The sequence below is a fragment of the Gadus morhua genome, chromosome 5, assembly GCF_902167405.1.
Source record: "Gadus morhua chromosome 5, gadMor3.0, whole genome shotgun sequence".
Taxonomy (NCBI): Eukaryota; Metazoa; Chordata; class Actinopteri; order Gadiformes; family Gadidae; genus Gadus; species Gadus morhua.
In genome coordinates, this window is record NC_044052.1 from 21,971,357 (window position 1) to 21,994,189 (window position 22,833).

The window sequence follows — 22,833 nt, forward strand, 5'->3', positions numbered from 1 at the left end:
GGGGGTAGGGGAAGAGAAGATGGGGAGGGGGCTTAGAGGGGGGAGGAGGAGCAGATGAGGAAGAGGAGGGGGTTTAGAGGAGGCGTCGTCAGGAGGAGGAGGTGATGGAGGTGTAGAGGAGGTGGCGGAGGGCGGGGCCCTACAGAGCTCTCCCCTCCAGGGTGACGACCGTCAGGAGGAGTAGGTGATGGAGGAGCAGAGGAGGTGTAGAGGAGGTGGCGGAGGGCGGGGCCCTACAGAGGAGGTGTAGAGGAGGTGGCGGAGGGCGGGGCCCTACAGAGCTTTCCCCTCCAGGGTGACGACCACGCTGCCTCCCAGCTTCTCCGCCAGCGTGGCACGGTCCTGCACCTCGTCCAGACCGTTCACCTGCCACTCGTGTTTGATACCTGCAGACAGACAGGCAGGCAGGCAGACAGGCAGACAGGCAGGCAGGCAGGCAGGCAGACAGACAGGCAGGCAGACAGGCAGACAGACAGACAGACAGACAGGCAGGCAGGCAGGCAGACAGGCAGACAGACAGACAGACAGACAGGCAGGCAGGCAGGCAGACAGGCAGACAGGCAGGCAGACAGGCAGACAGGCAGGCAGCCAGACAGACAGGCAGGCAGGCAGGCAGGCAGGCAGGCAGGCAGACAGACAGACAGACAGACAGACAGACAGACAGACAGACAGACAGAAAGAGAGGCAGTTTAGTGTCCTGACTCTGTGGTTCTGGTTCTCCTGAAGTCTAGAGCGACGCTAGAAATGCCAGTAGGAGACCCTCTGATCAGCAGACGCTCGGGCAGGCTGGGCCTGCTGACAGCTGCAGTGGACTGACAGCCGTGGGCCACAGTTTGAGCCCCAGGGGGAACGCTCCACTAGGCGTTCTCAATCTGTTTTATGAAATGAACCAATCAGGTCTCTAGCCCTGACCCATTAACCAACCCGATCAGAAGACTGTGCTACCCTCCTCACCTGTAAACTTCTTCTTAATGGCGTCTTTAGACGTGGCGTAGATCATCTTGCTCCTCAGCGGAGCGCCCTCTGGTGCCCTGGAGGAACAACACAGTTAATATTCAATATTTATACCGCAAAATAATAAAACACCGGAGAAACCGAAGACATTTCAAATAAAACGACGACTGTAGCAACGACGTAGCAAATATGTAGATAGTTACAAAGACTGTTGGTGGACAGATAGACAGACCATTCAGACAGACATTGGGGAAGACAGAGAACAAGACAAAGACAGTTGGGCAGACAGACAGCCAGCCAGACAGAGACAGAAGGTTCAGCAGATATACAGACAGCGATGAGCAGACATTTAGCCTATATACGAGCATCCAGACAGACATTTTGTCGGGCAGACAGACAGTTTGGTGGTCAAACAGACAGTTTGGTGGGCAGACAAACAGTTTGGGGTCAGACAGACAGTATGGTGGGCCGAGAGACAGAGAGAGCAGACAGACAGTTTGGAGTCAGACGGACAGTTTGGTGGTCAAACAGACAGCTTGGAGGCAGACAGACAGTGTGGTAGCAGACAGACCAGAAGATGAAGACCAGGTCCTCCTTCTTGGACTCGCGGGTCTCGTAGGTGGCGTCGTAGAGGCCGTAGCGACAGTCGCCGAGCGGCAGCAGCTTGACGAAGCAGGCGTATGGGTCGTCCACCGTGTCCCCGATGTCGCCCACCAGGATCTGCTTGCCCGGCTCCACCACGATCTGCTTCTTGTCGTCACTCAGACAGAACAGCACCGCCTTCTTCCTCTTCTTCACATCTTCCGGCGACGAAGACTTGCGCACCTTCATGTCGTTGAACACCTTGATGACCTCATCGTTGACGGTGACGCCCGATGCCTGAGGGGGACAGAGGTGGGACGGGGGGGGGGACGGGGGGGGGGGGAAGAGAGCAGCGTCACAACATGGGACAGGCACAGGACTTCATTCATAGGAGGTTTACTACTGAAAGGCCAATAAACGAGGCTTGACTGAGTTTACTGATGGAAGAGATAAAAGGCTACCGTCCGTATCTGATCATTAGTGGCAGCAGATATCAAAATGAAATGAGTTATTATTGGTTAAGAATATATATAATCCATTGATTATATCCAATCCAATCCATTATTCTAATCCATGGGGAAAAATAAGTATTGCAAATGAATAGCTATCAAAAATTATTAATTATTATATTTGGATATAAAGTATCCTCAGATTGTCAAATGACGAGGAATGATACTATATTTAGACAGAGAATATTAATACAAAGTGAATATATATATATACACACACACACACACAGTATATACTGACTCTAGTAAGTAAAGCCCCCAGACAGTCCTCCACATATCTTTAGACCTAAACCCCTCGAACAGTCTTTGACTTGACAGCCTGCTTTTCTAGGCCACTTCTCCAAAGTGAGAGCGAACCTCCTGGTCTCAGACATGGAGCAAGTTTGAGAACACTGGAGGACCGTTGAATGAGTAACGCTTTAGTGAGGTGAACTATGTAAGGAAACATTCATTAGAGCCACAGGAACTATAATTAGATAAGATGGCCGCCTTTCTGGACGGCCTTACGCTGGACCTCCTGCTCCAGTAAATCACGGTCCGGTCCAGTCCTGCAGTAAAACTAGTCGATACACCGAGGAACTCCCTAAAAACAATCCGTCCCGAGTACTGAACCCACCGGGGGCACAAGGCGGACGGCCGCCGTGCTAACCCGAGTAGCCCAGGTCCCCACATAACGGTCCAGCCGCAAAGTCCTCAAAGTTGTTCGGTCGGAACCCAATTCAAAACCCCACGTCCTGGACTCGGGTCGGAGGTTCTTACCATGTTGTCCGGGTGGTTGTGTGGTCTGGTACAGTGCTACAGCGGACTAAAAATGCACCGGGGAGCGGTGTTGTACCGGAGGAACGTGGGCAGCAGCCGGTCCTGAAGGAGTGAGCAGGCGAGGAGGGGGAGGAGAGACGCGGGGCGGACGCAGCAGGCGGTGGTCAGCGCGACACCGCGACAGCGGTATCGGGAGCGGCAGGTTGAGGATTAATCAATGAGTCGCCGATACTGCAGCACGATCCTTCCAATCAACGCAACGTACATGTGCGGTTTAACTTCTAGCATGAAGTTTCTTTGGCTACTTATATGGAGCTTATATCAACCTTATTCAAACATTAAAAATATTATTTCGACTAATCATAACAAAGTTATCCTATTTAACAGTTTGTATTGCAATATGATTTAGTTAAAAGCTGTTTTGTGTTCAGCTTTGACACTCATGTTTCAAATATACCGCATATCTTCGAATTACAAAGAAGATGCATCCCTCAGTACAATCGAAGTGTTTCGTTGTAAAAGGTGCAATAATGTACGGCCCACGTGGCCTAAGGACACACACGGTGATGTGCTGACCGCTGACCATATATGCTCCATCGTTGTTCTGCGGGACAGAAAAAGATTTGCTGTTCCAGCTCTGGTGGATGCTCTGCCCCCTGGCGGAGAACACTAGTACTGCTCACACCTCAACCCCTCGGAGCAGCGGGTCGTGTGGTACTGCAGAGAAACAACATGTTTGAAACTGCCTTGTATGAAACCTAGATTTATTGTTTGTACAACAGTGGGATCGATTCACAGTGGAACCACAGTGACATCAGTAGGACTGGTAAACATGTAAAAAAAGAAAAAAGAAAATTTATTAAAACAATGTACACAACAGAAAATTCTAGCCAACGGACGTTTCTATAAATTCTAAGGGAGATCAAAGTATTGAACACAAAATGCAGTTGCAACCAAAACTAGAACGTCGTCATAAATAAAGCCAAAAGGATGGAATCACCGCAAAATAAATAACAGATCAGGGGCTCCTGGATGCTCATTGGCTGACGGCAGGGGATCCGCCTGGCCAATGGGAATGCGTCTTACGGAACAGAACACAGCTCCTGCCTCGTGATTGGGTTACCGTCCTACTCCAGGACGTCACAACACACCCGTTAGGTTTAGTAGTCTAGAATATAAAAATAGAACACACTGGAAGACCGGGGTTCCCTGAGCGGACCCAGACACACCTCCCGCCTCCGTCGCCTGGGAATGATTCAAACCGGTCCGGTCCACGTGGACCACACACACGACGAGACCCCCTGTAGGGGTCCTGCACCACCGGAGGGACTGAAGTCCACTCCAGACACAAAGAACACTAGTCGAACATCGTCTAAGAAATGGACCCGAACGGTTCAGCCGACCTGGGATTAACCATAGCCCTTGAGAGAAACTCATTTAGGAAAAACACAGGCTGACCTCCAAAGGCCGAGTTCTTAGCTACAGGTAAGGTCACAGGTAGAGCTTTAGGCTACAGGTAAAGGTAAAAGCCACAGGTAGGACTACAAGTAGAGCTTAAAGTAGAGCTACAGGTAGAACTTCAAATAGAGCTTAAAGTAGAGCTACAGGTAGAGCTACAAGTAGAGCTTAAAGTAGAGCTACAGCTAGAGCTACAAGTAGAGCTACGGGTAGAGCTACAAGTAGGGCTACGGGTAGAGCTACGGGTAGAACTATAAGTAGAGCTACAGATATAGCCAAAAGCTGCAGGTAGAGTTTCAATCTACAGGTAAAGCTACAAGTAGATCTGATATCTACAGGTAGACGAACAGGTAGAGTTTAAAGCTATTAGGTAGGAACAGTGCTAGCCAGGTCTTTAGAAAGATGCTAGCAAGGTGTCTAGAACAATGCTAGCCAGGTAGATTTGCTGTGAAGCCTCTTGCTACGAAGGTCAGATGAACGGCAGCCCAGAGTTCAGAGGTCAGGTGCGTTGGGTTTACATCCTGGGGCGCTTGGGGGCGGGGTCTCGGGGCTGGGGGAGACCCAGCTTGGCGAGCTCTGCGTGGTAGAAGTTCTGCAGGCGCACGCCGGCCTTGGCCTCGTTGGTGTGGCGGGGGTTGTACTGCAGGCAGTTGGAGAACATCAGATCCACGTCCTCCATGTACTGGGCTGCAGGACACGGACAAGGACGGGTTAGGTCACTCAGGCAGTAGATCAGCCCCTCTGGATCCACTACATCAACCGCTCTGGATCCACCACATCAACCCCTCTGGATCCACCACATCAACCCCTCTGGATCCCCTACACCAGCCCCTCTGGATCCACCACATCAACCCCTCTGGATCCACCACATCAGCCCCTCTGGATCCACCACACCAGCCCCTCTGGATCCACTACACCAGCCCCTCTGGATCCACCACACCAGACCCTCTGGATCCACCACATCAACCGCTCTGGATCCACCACACCAGCCCCTCTGGATCCACCAAATCAGACCCTCTGGATCCACCACATCAACCCCTCTGGATCCACCACATCAACCCCTCTGGATCCACCACATCAACCCCTCTGGATCCACCACATCAACCCCTCTGGATCCACCACATCAACCCCTCTGGATCCACCACATCAACCCCTCTGGATCCACCACACCAGCCCCTCTGGATCCACCACACCAGCCCCTCTGGATCCACCACACCAGCCCCTCTAGACGCAGTACATCGTCCTCTGGATCCACTACACCAGCCCCTCTAGACGCAGTACATCGTCCCCTCTGGATCCACTACATCAGCCCCTCTAGACGCAGTACGTCGTCCTCTGGATCCACCACATCAGCCCCTCTGGATCCACTACACCAGCCCCTCTAGACGCAGTACATCGTCCCCTCTAGACGCAGTACGTCGTCCTCTGGATCCACTACACCAGCCCCTCTGGACGCTGTTCTCACCTGAGGTCTTGTAGTCACAGTTGTTGACCTTTTCTCTGATGATGCTGAGGGCGATGGGCCTCTGGATGATCTCATAGTAGTCCGGAAGCTTCAGAGAACAAAAGAACATTGGATTTACAAAAAGGTCAGAGTGTGTCTATCTCAGTCGCGCACAGGTGTGTGGCGCGTACAGGTGTGTGGCGCGTACAGGTGTGTGGCGCGTACAGGTGTGTGGCGCGCACAGATGTTTGTACAGGTGTGGCACGTACCTGTGTCCTGGACACCAGCTTAATGAAGGGCCAGCTGTCCTCGTGTCTGACCAGCTCCACTGTAAGACGCTCGCAGGCAGACAGCTCGTGGACGCCATGGTTACGGCCCGACGAGCGACGGGAGGAGGAGGAGGAGGAGGAGGAGGGCGGGAGCACGGTGAGGATGGGCAGGGGGGCTTTAGGCGAAGGGGTCTTCTCTGCTGGAATAGAGAGGAGCAGGGCCTCAGACTACAGCGCCTGGCACGTCTGTTCTAGGTGACAGCTAGTCTAGTTCTAGGTAACAGCTAGTGTAGTGCTAGGTCACAGCTAGTTTAGTTCTAGGTAGCAGCTAGTATCTAGTTCTAGGTTCTAGGTAACAGCTAGTGTAGTTCTAGGTTCTAGGTAACAGCTAGTGTCTGGTTCTAGGTAACAGCTAGTGTCTGGTTCTAGGTAACAGCTAGTGTCTGGTTCTAGGTAACAGCTAGTATCTAGTTCTAGGTTCTAGGTAACAGCTAGTATCTAGTTCTAGGTTCTAGGTAACAGCTAGTGTCTGGTTCTAGGTAACAGCTAGTGTCAGCTTCTAGGTGACTGATGGAGGTGCCCACCTGCTAGGGGTCTCTTCCGGGCGTTGCTCGGAGGAGAGGTCACCCCGTTCTGGAGCTTTGGGGTCCGGCCGCTGGGTCCCGCCCCTGCCCTGGAGGAGGAGGGCGTGGCCTTTTTCCCAGAAGCCCTGGGCAGCGGGGAACAACAGCGGAGGACTGAGACCAGTGCACGGCCTGGTACGTACGTACACACACACACACACACACACACACACACACACACACACACACACACACACACACACACACACACACACACACACACACACACACACACACACACACACACACACACACACCTGCTGCCTCAAGGCTTTTACTTGAATGCTGCTTTACCGTCTCTTGAAAATGATTGCTAATCTCAACGACAAACCTGACTAACCTGGTCAAATAAGGGTTAAACATAAACCATGGTGCCAGGAAACCACGCAGCGTGTTCAATTGAAACACTGCTTTTGAAATGTAAAGTTTAATTAATTAACAGCCTTTTTGTGTAAGCCCCTCCCACGCCTTACCTGTTCGCTGACGAGCCCTTCCCCAAGGGGGCGGAGCTAGCTTTGGGCGTGGTCTGGTTGCTGCTGGGCGTGGCCGGCTTGGAACGTGGAGAGATTTTGACTTTGCTACTCTTGCTGCTCCTGGAAATGAATACACACGTTGTCAGACCAACTCACACACCTGGCCCACAAACACACACATTTAATACACTGACGTTAGACCAACTCACACACCTGCACCACAAACAAACAAATTCAATACACACGCTGTCAGACAACTAACACACCTGGTCCACAAACACACACACATATTTAATACACAGGTGTCAGAGCAACTCGCACACCTGTACCACAAACACACACACACAAATTCAATACACACGTTGTCAGACAACTTCACACAAACATTACACACTTTACGACGAGCTCCTCCTCCTCCTCCTCCTCCTCCTCCTCTGATTGGCTGGAGGAGCGCTGACGGGCCGAGGAGAGGCCGGACCTCTGCTTGGGTCGACAGGACGGACAGAACCAGTCTCCGGACGGGACGGCCTGGAGGAGAGAGGGGGGGAGAGGTGAGGAGGTACGGCAGGATGGTCTTCAGGCAGTGTGTGTGTACCATGAGACGGGGTCTCAGAGACAGAGACAGAGAGTGTGCGTGCGCGCGCGCGTGCGTACCTTGAGGCGGGGTCTCAGGCAGTGCATGTGGTGTCCTCGGTCACAGCCGTCACACAGCAGCATGGCGTCCGAGTCTCCCTTGCGGCGGCAGATCTTACAGCGCGTGTTGAGCAGCGAGCGCGACCACATCACACTCCTCTCCAGGGTGGACAGATGGACAAACACCTGACACACACACACACTTTATCATCAAGGTTGCCATGGTTACTTGAGACAGACTAGAAGAGGTTAGCATGGTTACCCGAGACGAACTAGAAGATGTTACCATGGTTACCAGAGACGAACTAGAAGAGTTCACCATGGTTACCCCAGACGGTCTAGAAAAGGTCACCATGGTTACCCCAGACGGTCTAGAAGAGGTCACCATGGTTACCCCAGACGGTCTAGAAGAGGTCACCATGGTTACCCCAGACGGTCTAGAAGAGGTCACCATGGTTACCCCAGACGGTCTTGAAGAGGTCACCATGGTTACCCGAGACGGACTAGAAGAGGTTGCCATGGTTACCCCAGAGGGTCTAGAAGAGGTCACCATGGTTACCCGAGACGGACTAGAAGAGGTTGCCATGGTTACCTGGGACAGACTAGAACACGCCATCAGAGACTCCCTCCAACGCTCCAACACAGTCTTCACCAATCGACCCTCGCTGCCGTCTGGAAGACATCACATCATCAACGCTATTATATATATGTGTCTACTTATTCACTCATTCAGATATATAGGACACAAGTTATGAGAGATGATGGAGGGATGAGTGATGGAGGGATGAGTGACGGAGGGATGAGTGATGAAGGGATGAGTGATGGAGGGATGAGTGATGGAGGGATGAGTGATGGAGGGATGAGTGATGGAGGGATGAGTGATGGAGGGATGAGTGATGGAGGGATGAGTGATGGAGGGATGAGTGACGGAGGGATGAGTGACGGAGGGATGAGTGACGGAGGGATGAGTGACGGAGGGATGAGTGACGGAGGGATGAGTGACGGAGGGATGAGTGATGGAGGACTCACCATCACTGGCCTGCTCTTCATCTTTCTTCTTGCTTTTCTTAATCAATTTCAGATCCTTCTTCTCTTCCTCTCCTAGGGGGGGGGGGGGGGGAAGACAGAATAAGACCCAGAACATAAGCTACACCGCACTTGGTTGCTATGGAAACAGGCCTGGGTGGCTACGGCTACAGCCCTGGGTTGCCACGGCCACAGCCCTGGGTTGCCACGGAAACTCACCCAGCGGAGCCTTGAGGAACTTCCTCTCGATGCCCTGCTCCACTTGGACCAGCGCCAGGGCCAGGGACCGCACTGCGGGGCTCACCCCCTGGGGGGTCACGCTGCCGCTGCCCCCGCCCCCCTCCGCCCTCAGGCCCTGGAGCCTGGGGGACACAGCAGGAAACACACCCTTACACTTCCTGTTGCACGACCCCCTCTACACCCTCCCCCTCTCCCCGTCTCTCTCTCTGTACCTGTCTCTGGCTCTGGTTGGCTGGACCTCCATCGGCTCCGCCCCTCCAGCCTCCTTCCCGTCGGAGCTCAGAAGCTCGTAGCGCCCCTTCTCCAGCACACTCCTCCAGGCCGTGCGCTCCTTCACCTGGAGCCGGAGGACACAGAGAGCCTTTGAATGGAGCTGCCTGTTTGGGTTTATTTGTAATTTGCATATCCATCTATGTGCTGTTCCATGGCTGACAGAGTGTGTTCCTCCAGGTATCGGCCCTCTGTCTGTCTGTTTGTCTTTGTGCGTATGAATGCGTGTGTGAATTTGAGTGAGTGTGAGAGAGAATGTGAGAGTGAATTTGAGTGGGTGAGTGCGAGTGAGGGAGAATGTGTGTGCACATGAATATGTGCGAGTGTGAATATGTGCGTGTGTGTATATGTGCGTGTGTGAATATGTGCGTGTGTGTCCCTTCAGGTATCCCAGATTGCCCTGTTAGATTCTGTGTCTGTCTGTGTGTGTGTACGTGTGTGCGTGCGTGTGTGTACCTTCAGGTATCCCAGAGTGCCCTGGTAGATCCTGTCCTCTATATCCAGCAGCAGGTCTCTGAGCCGCGTCTCTAGGTAGCTCTCAGCAGGGGACAGCACCGCGCTGTCACCTGAACATAGCATGAAGCACGTTAGCATGAAGCCCGCTAGCATGAAAGCCGTTAGCATGAAGCATGTTAGCATGAAGCCCGTCAGCATGAAGCCCGTTAGCATGAAGCCCGTTAGCATGAAGCCCGTTAGCATGAAGCCCGTTAGCATGAAGCCCGTTAGCATGAAGCACATTAGATGCACTCAAGCAGGTTAGCATGTAGCCCATTGAGCATGAGCATGCAACCCGCTGCGTGGGACAGGTTAGTGCACATGTTCTGTGATGGGCTGTGGTTGGCTGTGATGGGCCGTACCTTGGCGGGCCAGGACGGCGGCGGCGTTGCCGTCCAGCAGCACCTGGAGCCGGTCCCTCTCCTGCAGCAGGGCGTCCCTCAGGCCGCCCTCCCGCTGGCCCCGCGGGTTCAGGGCCTCCAGCAGCACCTCCACCTCCTCCATGGAGCTGTAGTAGGCCCACTGGTTGGGCCGCGTGACCGGGGGCCCGCTGGCGTGGGCGGGGCCCGGCCTGTCAGGGAACGGACGGGGATGAGGGGTCAGTAATGCACCAGGCCCGCCAGGTTACCGATGGTAACCAGGTGTTACTGATGTACTAGGCCCGCCAGGTTACCGATGGTAACGCAGACGTACAGATCCATCACGGCTTTGCCGGCCTCCTGCTGCCTCAGGGACCTACCGCTCAGCTTGCTCTTCGCCATCTGCCCCTTGTCCCTCCTCCTCCTCGTCCTCCTCATCTTCATCCTCCTCCTCTTCCTCCTCCTCCGCTGCAGGCCGAGGGAGCAGCATGTCCTCCGTCAGGGCGAAGCCGTCCTCCTCTACGAACAGGGCGGGGGTGGAGGGCAGCAGCCAGTAGCGGCGGTACAGCCGGTCTCTGCCCAGCGGCACCATGGACGTCCGGTGGGCCGCCTTCTGGATGCAGTCCTGGAGCTCACGGACCTAGCAACAACACACTGTACTGTTACCTAGCAACCACACAATGTTCTGTTACCTAGCAACCATACTGTACAGTTACCTAGCAACCATACTGTACAGTTACCAAGCAACCACACAATGTTCTGTTACCTAGAACCACACAATGTTCCGTTACCTAGCAACCAGACACACCGTACTGTTACCTAGCAACCACACAATGTTTGGTTGCCTAGCAACCCCTCACACACACCATTCAGTTACCTAGCAACCACTCACACACCATACAGTTACCTAGCAACCACACACCATACAGTTACCTAGCAACCACCCACCGTACAGTTACCTAGCAACCACACACCGTAAAGTTACCTAGCAACCACATACTGTACAGTTACCTAGCAACAATTCACTGTACAGGTACCTAGCAACACAATGCAAAGTCCCCTAGCAACACAAGTTACAGGTGAGCTAGAAACACAGTGCAGCTTGGGTGGTAGATGAAACACTGAGGAGAAGAGAGTGCTGACAGACACCCACCATGTTCTGCTCCTCCTCCAGCTTCTCCGCTGAGAGAGGAGAAACGTAGGCGCCCAGCTCGGTCTGCTGCAGCCTCTCCTTCTGGTTCAGTTGGGCTGGAGTCAAAACAGATCAACGTCAATGACAGCTTCTGGGGGTGAAGGAGGTTCCACATCTCTGATGGTCTTTTTGACAAAGTACCTTTCATCTTCTTGGAGTTTGCCTCTTCATCCTCAACAGTGATGCTGGAGAACAAAGTTGTAGAGAGGGAAGTTTAGAGAGAAAGAGGAGAACGCTGTAGGGACCTTCTGAGGCCTGTTTCTGTTGAAGAAGACTGCTGTTGTTTAAGGTCTTAATATGAGGTTAGAGAGCTGGACTTTACCCGCTCCTCTCCTCCTCTCTGATCCGCTCCTCCTTCTCCTTCAGGCGCTGCTCCTGCTCCCTCAGCTTCTCCTCCTTCCGCTGGCGAACCCTGGAGGTACAAACACAATCTGATTGGTCAACAGGATCACATTCGGATTGACTGACAGGAACACATTCTGATTGACTGACAGGAACACATTCTGATTGACTGACAGGAACACATTCTGATTGGCCGACAGGAACACATTCTGATTGGCCGACAGGAACACATTCTGATTGGCCGACAGGATCACATTCTGATTCACTGATAGGAACACATTCTAATTGATTGTTAATATGCATGTGCTGTGCATGTTAATAAAAGGTAATTCATGTGCATGTGGTGTGCGTGCGGTATTACTTGTGTGCGGTGTTTGTGTGTTTGTGTAGCGTGGTTGTGCGCGTGTACCTGAAGGCGGCCTCCTCGCGCTCCCTGCGGTGTGTGCGTGTGTTGCGTTGTTGTGTGTACCTGAAGGCAGCCTCCTCCCGCTCCCTGCGGTGTGTGTGTGTGTGTGTGTTGCGTTGTTGTGTGTGCGTCGTCGTTGTGTGTACCTGAAGGCGGCCTCCTCCCGCTCCCTGCGTTGTTGTGTGTGCGTCGTCGTTGTGTGTACCTGAAGGCAGCCTCCTCCCGCTCCCTGCGGTGTGTGTGTGTTGCGTTGTTGTGTGTGCGTCGTCGTTGTGTGTACCTGAAGGCAGCCTCCTCCCGCTCCCTGCGGTGTGTGCGTGTGTGTGTGTTGCGTTGTTGTGTGTGCGTCGTCGTTGTGTGTACCTGAAGGCGGCCTCCTCCCGCTCCCGGCGGTGTGTGCGTGTGTTGCGTTGTTGTGTGTGCGTCGTCGTTGTGTGTACCTGAAGGCGACCTACTCCCTCTCCCTGCGGTGTGTGCGTGTTGCGTTGTGTGTACCTGAAGGCGGCCTCCTCCCGCTCCCTGCGGTGTGTGCGTGTGTGTGTGCGTCGTCGTTGTGTGTACCTGAAGGCGGCCTCCTCCCGCTCCCTGCGGTGTGTGTTGCGTTGTTGTGTGTGCGTTGTCATTGTGTGTACCTGAAGGCGGCCTCCTCCCGCTCCCTGCGGTGCTGCTCTGCCCTGATCTCCCTGAGCTCGTGCCGGGCCGCCCTGTGCTCCTCGGCGCTGTCCTCTATCAGCACGCGGGTCGACACCAGCGTCAGCAGCTTCCCGCACAGCGCCTGCAGCACACACAGCTTCTCCCCTGCATAGAGAGATACACACACGTTATACACACAGCTTCTCCCCTGCTAGAGACACACACACGTTATACACACAGCTTCTCCCCCACACACACACACACACGTTATACACACAGCTTCTCCCCTGCATAGACACGCATGGAGGGACACACACACACACACACACGTTATACAAACAGCATCTCCCTGCATAGACACGCATGGAGAGACACACACACACACACACACACACACACGTTATACACATAGCTCCAGGGCCAGAGGCTCCAGGGCCAGCGGCTCCAGGGCCAGCGGCTCCAGGGCCAGAGGCTCCAGAGGCTCCAGGGCCGAAGGGCTCCAGAGGCCCCAGGGCCAGAGGCTCCAGAGCCAGAGGCCCCAGGGCCAGAGGCTCCAGAGGCCCCAGGGCCAGAGGCTCCAGGGCCAGAGGCTCCAGAGGCCCCAGGGCCAGAGGCTCCAGGGGCCCCAGGGCCAGAGGCTCCAGGGGCCCCAGGGCCAGAGGCTCCAGGGCCAGAGGCTCCAGAGGCTCCAGGGCCGAAGGGCTCCAGAGGCCCCAGGGCCAGAGGCTCCAGGGCCGAAGGGCTCCAGAGGCCCCAGGGCCAGAGGCTCCAGGGCCAGAGGCCCCAGGGCCAGAGGCTCCAGGGCCAGAGGCCCCAGGGCCAGAGGCTCCAGGGCCAGAGGCCCCAGGGCCAGAGGCCCCAGGGCCAGAGGCCCCAGTGCAGTGAGCTCGAGGACCGACCTGGCGTCAGGTCGTAGACCGCGGTGGAGGACAACTTCTTCACCAGCGCCGGGTGGGCCAGCCGGAACTCCACACACGGGTCGTCCGTCGACAGGAAGCCCCCCTGCTTCTGGTAGCGGAACTTGGCGTTGCCGTGGTTACAGTCGGCCCCCGAGGCCAGGATGTGAAGACGCAGGATCTCAGAGAGGGTGCAGCTGTCCAGGTCCAGCTGTTTCAGACTGCAGCCTACACACACACACACACACACACACACACACACACACACACACACACACACACACAGTAGTGAGTGAGACAGTGAGGGAGTGAGACAGTCAGTGAGAGACAGTGAGTGAGACAGTGAGTGAGACAGTGAGTGAGTTAGACATCGAGTGAGACAGTGAGACAGTGAGTGAGACAGTGAGTGAGACAGTGAGTGAGACAGTGACTGAGACAGTCAGTGAGACAGTGAGTGAGACAGTGAGACAGTCAGTGAGACAGTGAGTGAGTGAGTGAGACAGTCAGTGAGACAGTGAGTGAGTGAGTGAGACAGTCAGTGAGACAGAGAGTGAGTGAGACAGTCAGTGAGACAGTGAGTGAGTGAGACAGTGAGTGAGACAGTGAGACAGTGAGTGAGACAGTGAGTGAGACAGTGAGTGAGTGATGCGTTACCCTGGTGCAGCTGTGGCCAGGCAGCAGCCAATAAGGCGACAGCACTGATGGCGGAGTGGGTGTGGTCAGCATCGTCGTCTAGGACCTCGGACAGCTCTACACAGAATAAAACACACAATATATCCGTTACTAATCACACTACATTAATGGTATCAGACACAAAGAGGTACTGCTATCGTAGTATTAATGGGTATATGAGGGGGGGTGCACTCTCTTACAGGTGGAACATGTATGCTTATTTCCATGCAGACCGTTGCCCTGCAGCCTGAACCATACGCAGAGTGGATGAGGTTTAGATTACTTTATACTTTTGTATAATATTGACATTTATATCATAATCGAGGAGGCAGGCATGTGTTGCTTGGGCAGCTGCCTAAGCTGTAACGTGCTGCGGGAAACCCTGGTATTAATGTTAATATATGAATATAGTATTACTGTTAATATATGAATATAGTGTTAATGGTAATGTATGAATATAGTATTAATGTTAATATATGAATATAGTACTAATGTCAATATAGTATTACTGTTAATATAGTATTAATGGTAATATATGAATATAGTATTCATGTTAATATATGAATATATAACATAGTATTAATGGTAATATAGTACTAATGTTAATATGGTATTAATGTTAATATAGTATTATGGGTAATATATAGTATAGTAATGTAACATTATGTCCATGTGACTGACCGTCGGCCCGCTGCTCCTTGGCCGCCTCCTCGCCCTCCTCGGACAGTGCCTGCAGGATGGCCGACAGGAAGAAGAAGAGCAGCTCACAGAGCGGGCCCTCGGGGTCCCGGCCCACCAGGGCCTCCTCCAGGACCTCTGCACAGAACCACGGCCACCGTTAGAACCACACACACACACACAGAACCACGGCCACCGTTAGACCCACACAGAACCACGGCCACCGTTAGACCCACACACACACACAGAACCACGGCCAGCGTTAGAAACACACACACACACAGAACCACGGCCAGCGTTAGAAACACACACACAGAACCACGGCCAGCGTTAGAAACACACACACACAGAACCACGGCCAGCGTTAGAAACACACACACACAGAACCACGGCCAGCGTTAGAAACACACACACAGAACCACGGCCAGCGTTAGAAACACACACACACACCTAGGATGGAGTTGCAGCAGCGGAGGGGAAATGTTATGTTTTTTGCGCGCAATTCTTTTTGTGTGCTCGCAAAGCGCACCCTGCCGGGAGGTTTCTATGTGTCTACTGGCAACATACATACAGTACATTTGTGCACATTAATGAGCAGGGGAAATAAGGAGAGATTGAACATATTACAAGTATAATCTTTAAAAACATTATTTACATTTATGTAACTAAAAATATTTATATCAACAACCACCCTATACATTAAAATCCCATAACCCAAATACTACAGCAATCGAAAAGGTCTGTGCCTCAAACCAATGCATCTTCCCAGTCCCTCCCCTCTCCCCATCACAAAGGTTGGAGTAGGAGCATAAATAGGCCATGCCTCTATTGAACAAGTTTTGGGGCTCTAGAGTCAATAATGGTGACGCTACTGAAAATGTTGCTAAAAAAAAATGCATGTAGACATTTTTGCTAAAAATAAATTTCTTAGAAATAAGTACATATATATTTTTCAAAACATAAGGTTGCAGTAAGACCATAAAGAGCCCTGAGGGTGTTTTCATTGCCATAACAACGTGAGCTAATCAACAAGTACATGTTCTAGACCTGTGGTTCTCAATCATTTTTCTGTCATTCCCCCCCTAGGAGACAGACATTTTATCACGCCCTCCCTGAATTGAAATAGCCTACTATTGAGAACCTGCTAATATTTATTTATTTAGATTAATAAAATTAACGGAGATAACATCTGCAACAACTTAAAACTATTTCCAACCTCAGTTTATTAACTCAATTTGTAACATTTAAACAAGACTGCTAAGTCTGTGTGAATCTCAAAACAGAGAAACAAGAGCAAATGATTCACTGGGGTTTTCATTTAATTAAAAATATTTTTAAACAGTAAACATTGGTCACTTGTCAGCTTCATCAGCTTATTCCCTTTCAAAAAAATAATATATGTTCATCTTTCAAGCATGAATAAAGACACCAAGTCCCTCTGTCATGACTTTGTAAGATCAAAATTCTTGTAAAACTTCTGACCCTTGGTCTTACGTTTATTTTCAAATAAGTAACCTATTAAAATAAATAAATAAATAAATGCATAAGGCACTAAGTCCCCCCCCCCCCCTTACACTTTTAATCAGCTGAGGGCGTTTGCCTGAGTCTCATAGTATTAGAACATATTGTACTTGTTGATTAGCTCACGTTGTTATGGCAATGAATACGCCCTCAGCTGATAAACTAATGCCAGCATTTTTTTTCAACAGAAAATTAGCACCCATATCAACATATATTTGATATTTTTCTGCTCCTTGCACCTAATCATGCTTATCATGCTACGCAGCATTACAAGGCTCTGCCGACAAAAACATGAAGCAATTCAAGAAGAGGCAGATATAGAATCGTCTTGTGGTCAACTGTCATTTAATAGACATCTGACAGATTATATCAAGGTTTTAAAATTATAGTATTATTATTACCAGGTCATGTTATAACACAGCTTGAATCGTGGATTTTCTGATAAAGACTAGCTCGCCTCTTTGACAGACAAAACAGCAGAAACTATGTTAGGTGCGCTCGAGCTGCCGAGTAACAGGAGACGCACACCCACCAATCCGAGGTTGGAGATCCCTGAAGGAAGGTTGCGCTCGATTTCACTAGCCCATTGGAGCCTGTTCATTTAGTACACAGCATCCATCCTCTCATTGCTTGTGTAAAAAAAAACGGTAGAATATTAGATTTGAGGATGAAACGATAGGGTGGGCTAAGGCAAGTTTTGGGGCTCTAGAGTCAATAATGGCGACGCGATTGAAATTGTACCATTGTGGTCGTTTTCAGTTTTGCACTTTGCAGACGGTCCCTAAGCCTGCGGCTGAAAGCCGACTGCTCGTAGAAGCCAAGCAGTTCACCGTTCGCCAAAGACGGCTCGTTCGGATGAAAACAATATTGTAGCTGGTTCTCTGGGTTACTACACTCAATTGTGTCGCAACGATATTTCACTGATGATCTATTGAACCGCAAACTCCGAATCTGCGGAAGTTCCTCCGTTAATATGAAGCTCTCTTCTTCTCTAGTTAAAAAAAAGAAATTCAGCAGCGGCGGTACGCCGCTGGTAGGTGCATATAGGGGAAACACTGCACACACACAGAGAACCACAGCCAGCGTTAGAACCACACACACACACACACACACACACACACACACACACACACAGAACCACAGCCAGCGTTAGAACCACACACACACACACACACACACACACAGAACCACGGCCAGCGTTAGAACCACACACACACACACACAGACAGAACCACCGTTAGAACCACACACGCACACAGAACCAGAACCACACACACACACACACACACACACACACAGAACCACAGACACAGAACCACAGCCACCGCTAGATACACACACACACACACACACACACACAGAACCACAGCCACCGTTAGATCCACACACACACACACACACACACACACACACACACACAGCCACCGTTAGATCCACACACACACACACAGCTGACCCAGTGAGACTCCATCGGGGAACTCGTCCTGCAGGTCGAACAGATCCCCAAACACCCTGAGGAACTCCACCACCATCAGGGCCTCTCCGAACACCACGGCCGGGAGACGGCTCTGGACCGGCACCGGGCTGGGCAGCTCCTACACACCGCGGGAGGAGGAGCAGTCGAGGTCAGGAGTTACAGGAAGGAGATGCGAGAGAGGCCGTGGCCAGGAGGAGAAGGAGGCGTTACCTTGAGGTCTTCAAGCTCCATGTCCTCTCGAGGTTTGTTCCACAGCTTCTGGCGTTCTGCGTAGCGCTTCCTCTCCTCCTTCAGCTTCTCCCTCTCCTGCCACACGGAGTAAGGAGCGGGTTGAGACGGGGACCAGAGGGGGTCGTATTCAGGTGCATAAGGAGATATTCATGAGCCAGGCACTCACCCTCTCCTTCTCCACTTTCATTCGCTCCTTCTCTTCCCTTCTCCGCTGCTTCTCCTCCTCAATCCTCTCCCTCATCTCCTCCCTCTCTCTCCTCCTGGCCTCCTGCAGCTCCTGGTCCTTCTTCAGTCTGCTCTGCTCCTGCATGGCCGCCATCATCTCCTCCTTCTGCTGCTCCAGTCTCCTCTTCTCTGTCATCTGCAGGAGGAGAGATCATTAGCGTTATCAATAATCCTCCTGATCAATCCTTCTCCTGATCAGAACCTCCTCCTCACACACTAGTGGGAGCGACTGCTAATATTTTAGTATACATTATTATTACATTTCTCCACCATCATTGTAGGCGACACTTAAAATATGATCCAGTGATTTTCTGTCAGCCAATCAGCACATAGCAGCTGTAGGGGCCCGCCCAGCAGCACGTAGCCGCTGCAGGGGCCAGCCAATCAGCATGTAGCAGCTGCAGGGGCCAGCCAATCAGAGGGTAGCAGCTGTAGGGCCCAGCCAACCAGAACAGAGCTTCTGAAACACTTACCCTGCCAGGCGAGCCGATTCCGTGGAGCGAGCCTCTGCCTTTGGGCGGTGGGCTGAACGGGAAGTTTGGCTCGTCGGGAAAGAACTGGGAGAAGGTCTGGTCGGCCAGAGTGTACTTCAGTATGGTGGAGGGCTGGGGCAGAGAACAGAGGTCAGTCTACTGAATTTAGGCTGTGAAGGGTCAGAGGTCAACCTACACTGGGCTACTGCATTGAGGAGGTCTGGGTTAGTGTCACGTGCGGATGGTGTGACATTATGTTCATAACAAGCTGCATTATCCATTGCCGTTGTGGTTGTGCCATCTGCTGACTGAAGTCAGGAACACTGAGTGTTTGGCAGAGGCTCTGCTGATCGCAGTTCAGTCAAATCGTGAGCGGACAAGAGCGTTTTCATTTAGGAAATCAATAAACTTAAATAAAACGCCCGGACCAATCGGTGGCGTGGCGTGGCTAGCTCCGCCCCTGAGAGGGGAGCAGAGAGACGATTGGCTACCTTCAGCGTGATGGATCCGTACTGCGGCTCACAGTGCTGCTTGAACAGCAGCTTCAGCCTCTCCCGGGACAGCGTGTTCTTCTTCCGGCTGAAAGGGTCAAACACACGCGCGTCACGTTTATTCCCATGACGAGCACCACACACGGTACAGCTCTGAATGCTGATTGGACGAGAGCGGGTCACCTGATCTGGTTGGACTTCACCACTGACTGCTGGCCGTCCGCCTTCATTCTCCGTACAGAGTAGCAGAACATGGACGCGGGGAGAGGACTCGTCTTACTGCACACACACACACACACGCACAGTTAATACAATAAATCTGTTTATGCGTGTGTGTGAATATCCTATTATACGAGTTGGAGACATTGATCTGACCTTTGACCCAACGGGGCGCTCATCGGCCCACTATGGTCGTTGGGTTCGTCTTCATTGTCGCTGATGACAATGGTGTCGCCCCCTGCTGGCTTGGAGTGACCGTTCAGAGCCGCGGACCCCTTCCCATTGGAGTGGGGGGGCAACACCTCCAGCACCTCGCACACATGTCTGGGACACGAACACACACACTTGGGGTTAGTCGTCTTCTTTCATTTAAGCTGAGGCACAGTATCTCCATGGAAAGATTAGTAGTAAGGCGCCCATCGTTACAGGACCCAGTTGCTAGGGAACCGTAGCTAGGGCGCCCTGGCTAGATCCCCCCGTTGCTAGGCGAGTACCTGAGTCCAGAGCGCTCCATGACGTCCACCATCTCCCCGGGGAAGAAGCGCTCTTTGACGAAGCCGTAGACGTCGTCACACAGCTCGGCCAGCCTGCAGCGGCGGCTGGCCGCCACCAGGTGGAGCAGCGGGAGGAGCAGGGCCGGGGAGAAGCTCTGCAAGCTCTGGCGGGCCCTCCTCTCGCTCTCCAGGGCTTCCAGGTATGTGAGGCTGGCTTTGCCGGTGAGCGCACAGCTCCACACCAGGCTGTTACACAGGATGGTTCTCTCGAAGAACTCACTGCGAGAGCGAGAGAAAAACGACAGAGCAGACAGTTGTTTCAGCACCATGTTAACGTTAGGAGTTGGTTAAGTTTAGGTATTTTGTTAAAGGTTGTCAAGTTGAGATATCAGATTAGAGATGGATAGGTTAAGGCATCAGGATCTAGATGGTTATATTTAGGTAATTTGTAAGAGATTGAGAAGTTTGGGTGTTCCGTAACATAGGAGGGAACTACCTTGTACTTGGACAGTGTTACTATTGAGGTCATTGGACCAGGAATATGCTTTTTCAAATCGGTAGAATATCAACGATATATATATAAAAATATATATACACTTATCAATATCAATCCAACTTCTCTGTATAGCCCTGCTTGACGTACTGCTTTAAAAGTAGGTGTTCTGAGATGGTCAAATATAGTTATGTTAGAGATAGTTAGAGTTGGTATTAGGGTTAATTTCAGGTGAGGTGGTCAAGTTCAGGCATTACGTAAGAGATGGTACGTTTCGGCATAGGTTTAGAGATGGTTAGTGTTAGGGAGTGTTAGGTTGGTTCAAGTGTTAGTTTAGAGATGGTTAGTTGAGTTACTAGGAGGGGAGTACAGTACAATACTGGCTGTGGTGTGCAAATCCACACCACATTTAAACCGACTAGCAGACCGTCTTAATTTTGTTGGGGAAGTAGAAACCATAAAGTTAATGGTAGAGCTAAGCTACTAGCAGAAAACCATGTCACTTGTTGTCAGATTTAAGCTACTGATAGAAACCATGTCTCTTGTTGTCAGAGCTAAGCTACTGGTAGAAACCATGTCACTTGTTGTCAGAGATAAGATACTGGTAGAAACCATGTCATGTTATTGGGAGAGCTAAGCTATCAGTAGAAAACAATGTCAGTTTTCGTCAGAGATAAGCTACTGGTAGCAACCATGTCATGTTATGGGAGAGCTAAGCTATTAGCAGGCCTGTCGCTAGTAGTTCAAGTCGACATGGGTTAGCTGCCGGCTAACCTTCTTAGCTCCACCTGCCAAAACATTAAAGTTGAAAATGAAACCGCGGTCCAACTTTTTAATGACGTTGCGACAGTTCCAGGATAATGGTTATGCACATACAATAAACTAATCTTACACATCATTATCGTCCATCTAAAAACAGCTTTTCCTATCGTTTGTGACACTGAAACCCTGGCCCCAGCTGGACCTGTACCCTGGACCCTCTGCCTCCCCGCCTGAAACCACCCGCTCATCCTCCGGGGTCTCCCGCCTGGGACAACCCGCTCATCCTTAGGGGTCTCCCGCCTGGGACAAGCCACTCATCCCCCAGTCACTCCTCGTGGTTTTGAACAGTTCACAAGGTGGTCCAATCTCAACTCTCAAGTCCTGGAGACTTGGCAGAGGAAGACCCACACGGTTCTAATGATCAACATCTAGAATAGGGGTGCTGTGTCCAGACTCACTCGTAGGTCCGGAATACTTCGTGGGTGATCTTGCAGAGGAAGACCTCCTCCTCGGCTCTGAGGCCGGGCGGCGGCGGCTGCCTCCTGAAGGGCTTCCTGTGGAGCAGCGGCATCTCCGGGCTCAGGGCTCAGCCTGCTGGGCACAAGAGGAACCAAACTTTCAACCGGTGTTCGCTAAACGGGTCGTATGGCGGAGATTATCCGACCTACTCGTCGAGTAAAGCACAGCTCGACCAGGCGACTCGTCCGCGGTTAAACCGGAGCGAAGTTTCGAGAGTAAGCGAAGCCTTTGTTAGTGACACGCCGCCTCCTAACGACAATAACCCGCTCCATGTGCCCGGACCCCCCCCCTCCAACCGGCCCACACCACAATATTTAATCAATCTATACACATTTTGACCGTGACAGACAGTGAAGACGCCTCAAAGAGACGTTTGTAGGTCAGTTTACCAGTTTATGAAGAAGAGATTATCCGTTGCCTTGCGTCCCAAGAGCGGCTAGACTGGCGCGTTGTTGACGACAACTTTTCATCCGCTCTACTTCACTGATGGCGCGTTCGTGTACCGCTCGAAGCCTGGGAATTTGTATACTCCTCAGGAGAATACAATTACAGTAGCAGCCTATGCACTGTCTACTATGGTGCTCCCTAAACATGACACATTTCCTGTGTAAAGTGTATTTTTAATCTGGTCTAGTCCTAGGCTATATGAAGGGACAGATTATGAATATTATAGATTCAATTTCGTGAGATTATTTGCATTAGAGATTGAATGAAGTTTGTGTGATTATTTGTATGTATTAACATAAGATAATATTAAGCATGGAAAAGTATAGATAATATAGTTTATTAACATTAAAGACATTTTTAGGATGAGTTTATTTTTGGAAAATAAAAGTCTTGTCACATTGTTTTTAAATCCAGTCAATTACTTGTTTCTTCGAGCAATACAAAATACCAAACTGTTAAAATCTCACAGGCAATGTAATGGTAAAAGAAATGTAACTTTGTGGTAATGTTTATGGTTGTTACCATCACCGTACAGAGGTCAATAACTGCCAATAACCTGAAGGAAAGA

The 22,833-nt window shown here is 51.4% G+C and overlaps 2 protein-coding genes across 4 annotated transcripts; both read right to left on the minus strand.

Moving 5' to 3' along the window:
- Positions 1-53: 53 nt before the first annotated feature.
- Positions 54-3,020, minus strand: cfl2 (cofilin 2 (muscle)). 3 transcript variants are annotated; one of them, XM_030357370.1, is made up of 5 exons: positions 2,805-3,020; positions 1,526-1,833; positions 955-1,031; positions 248-386; positions 83-104 (listed from the first exon to the last, which is right to left on the minus strand). In XM_030357370.1, the coding sequence occupies exons 1-4, from the start codon at positions 2,805-2,807 to the stop codon at positions 274-276; spliced, it is 501 nt and encodes a 166-aa protein (XP_030213230.1). In that variant the 5' UTR covers positions 2,808-3,020; the 3' UTR covers positions 83-104; positions 248-273. The 3 variants fall into 3 exon arrangements, 2 of the variants coding, with proteins under 2 accessions (XP_030213229.1, XP_030213230.1); XR_003976854.1 differs by having other exon boundaries at positions 97-147; positions 202-386; XM_030357369.1 differs by having other exon boundaries at positions 54-386.
- Positions 3,021-3,551: 531 nt separating this feature from the next.
- baz1a (bromodomain adjacent to zinc finger domain, 1A) lies at positions 3,552-22,332 on the minus strand. Its single transcript, XM_030357304.1, has 31 exons — positions 22,208-22,332; positions 21,758-21,890; positions 20,045-20,323; positions 19,707-19,874; positions 19,515-19,610; positions 19,332-19,419; positions 18,841-18,972; positions 18,309-18,503; positions 18,122-18,217; positions 17,891-18,029; positions 14,917-15,051; positions 14,218-14,313; positions 13,567-13,791; positions 12,667-12,832; positions 11,609-11,698; positions 11,428-11,471; positions 11,248-11,342; positions 10,475-10,734; positions 10,098-10,306; positions 9,697-9,806; positions 9,183-9,307; positions 8,950-9,092; positions 8,734-8,805; positions 8,297-8,376; positions 7,726-7,890; positions 7,466-7,599; positions 7,072-7,191; positions 6,560-6,684; positions 5,976-6,175; positions 5,728-5,815; positions 3,552-4,949 (listed from the first exon to the last, which is right to left on the minus strand). Exons 2-31 carry the CDS (start codon positions 21,868-21,870, stop codon positions 4,777-4,779), a joined length of 4,161 nt encoding a protein of 1,386 aa, XP_030213164.1. The 5' UTR covers positions 21,871-21,890; positions 22,208-22,332; the 3' UTR covers positions 3,552-4,776.
- Positions 22,333-22,833: the final 501 nt, after the last annotated feature.

What these genes read in the sequence shown, in the direction of transcription:
- cfl2 (XM_030357369.1), bottom strand. An exon ending in GACCTGGTCTTCATCTTCTG is followed by an intron (nt 1,032 to 1,525) that starts GTCTGTCTGCTA and finishes TTGTTCCTCCAG; the next exon opens with GGCACCAGAGGGCGCTCCGC. An exon ending in CATTAAGAAGAAGTTTACAG is followed by an intron (nt 387 to 954) that starts GTGAGGAGGGTA and finishes GTCTGTCTGCAG; the next exon opens with GTATCAAACACGAGTGGCAG.
- baz1a (XM_030357304.1), bottom strand. Translation starts at nt 21,870, where the DNA reads ATGCCGCTGCTCCACAGGAAGCCCTTCAGGAGGCAGCCGCCGCCGCCC. An exon ending in ATGGAGCGCTCTGGACTCAG is followed by an intron (nt 19,875 to 20,044) that starts GTACTCGCCTAG and finishes TTCGTGTCCCAG; the next exon opens with ACATGTGTGCGAGGTGCTGG. An exon ending in CTGGCCACAGCTGCACCAGG is followed by an intron (nt 13,792 to 14,217) that starts GTAACGCATCAC and finishes GTGTGTGTGTAG; the next exon opens with GCTGCAGTCTGAAACAGCTG.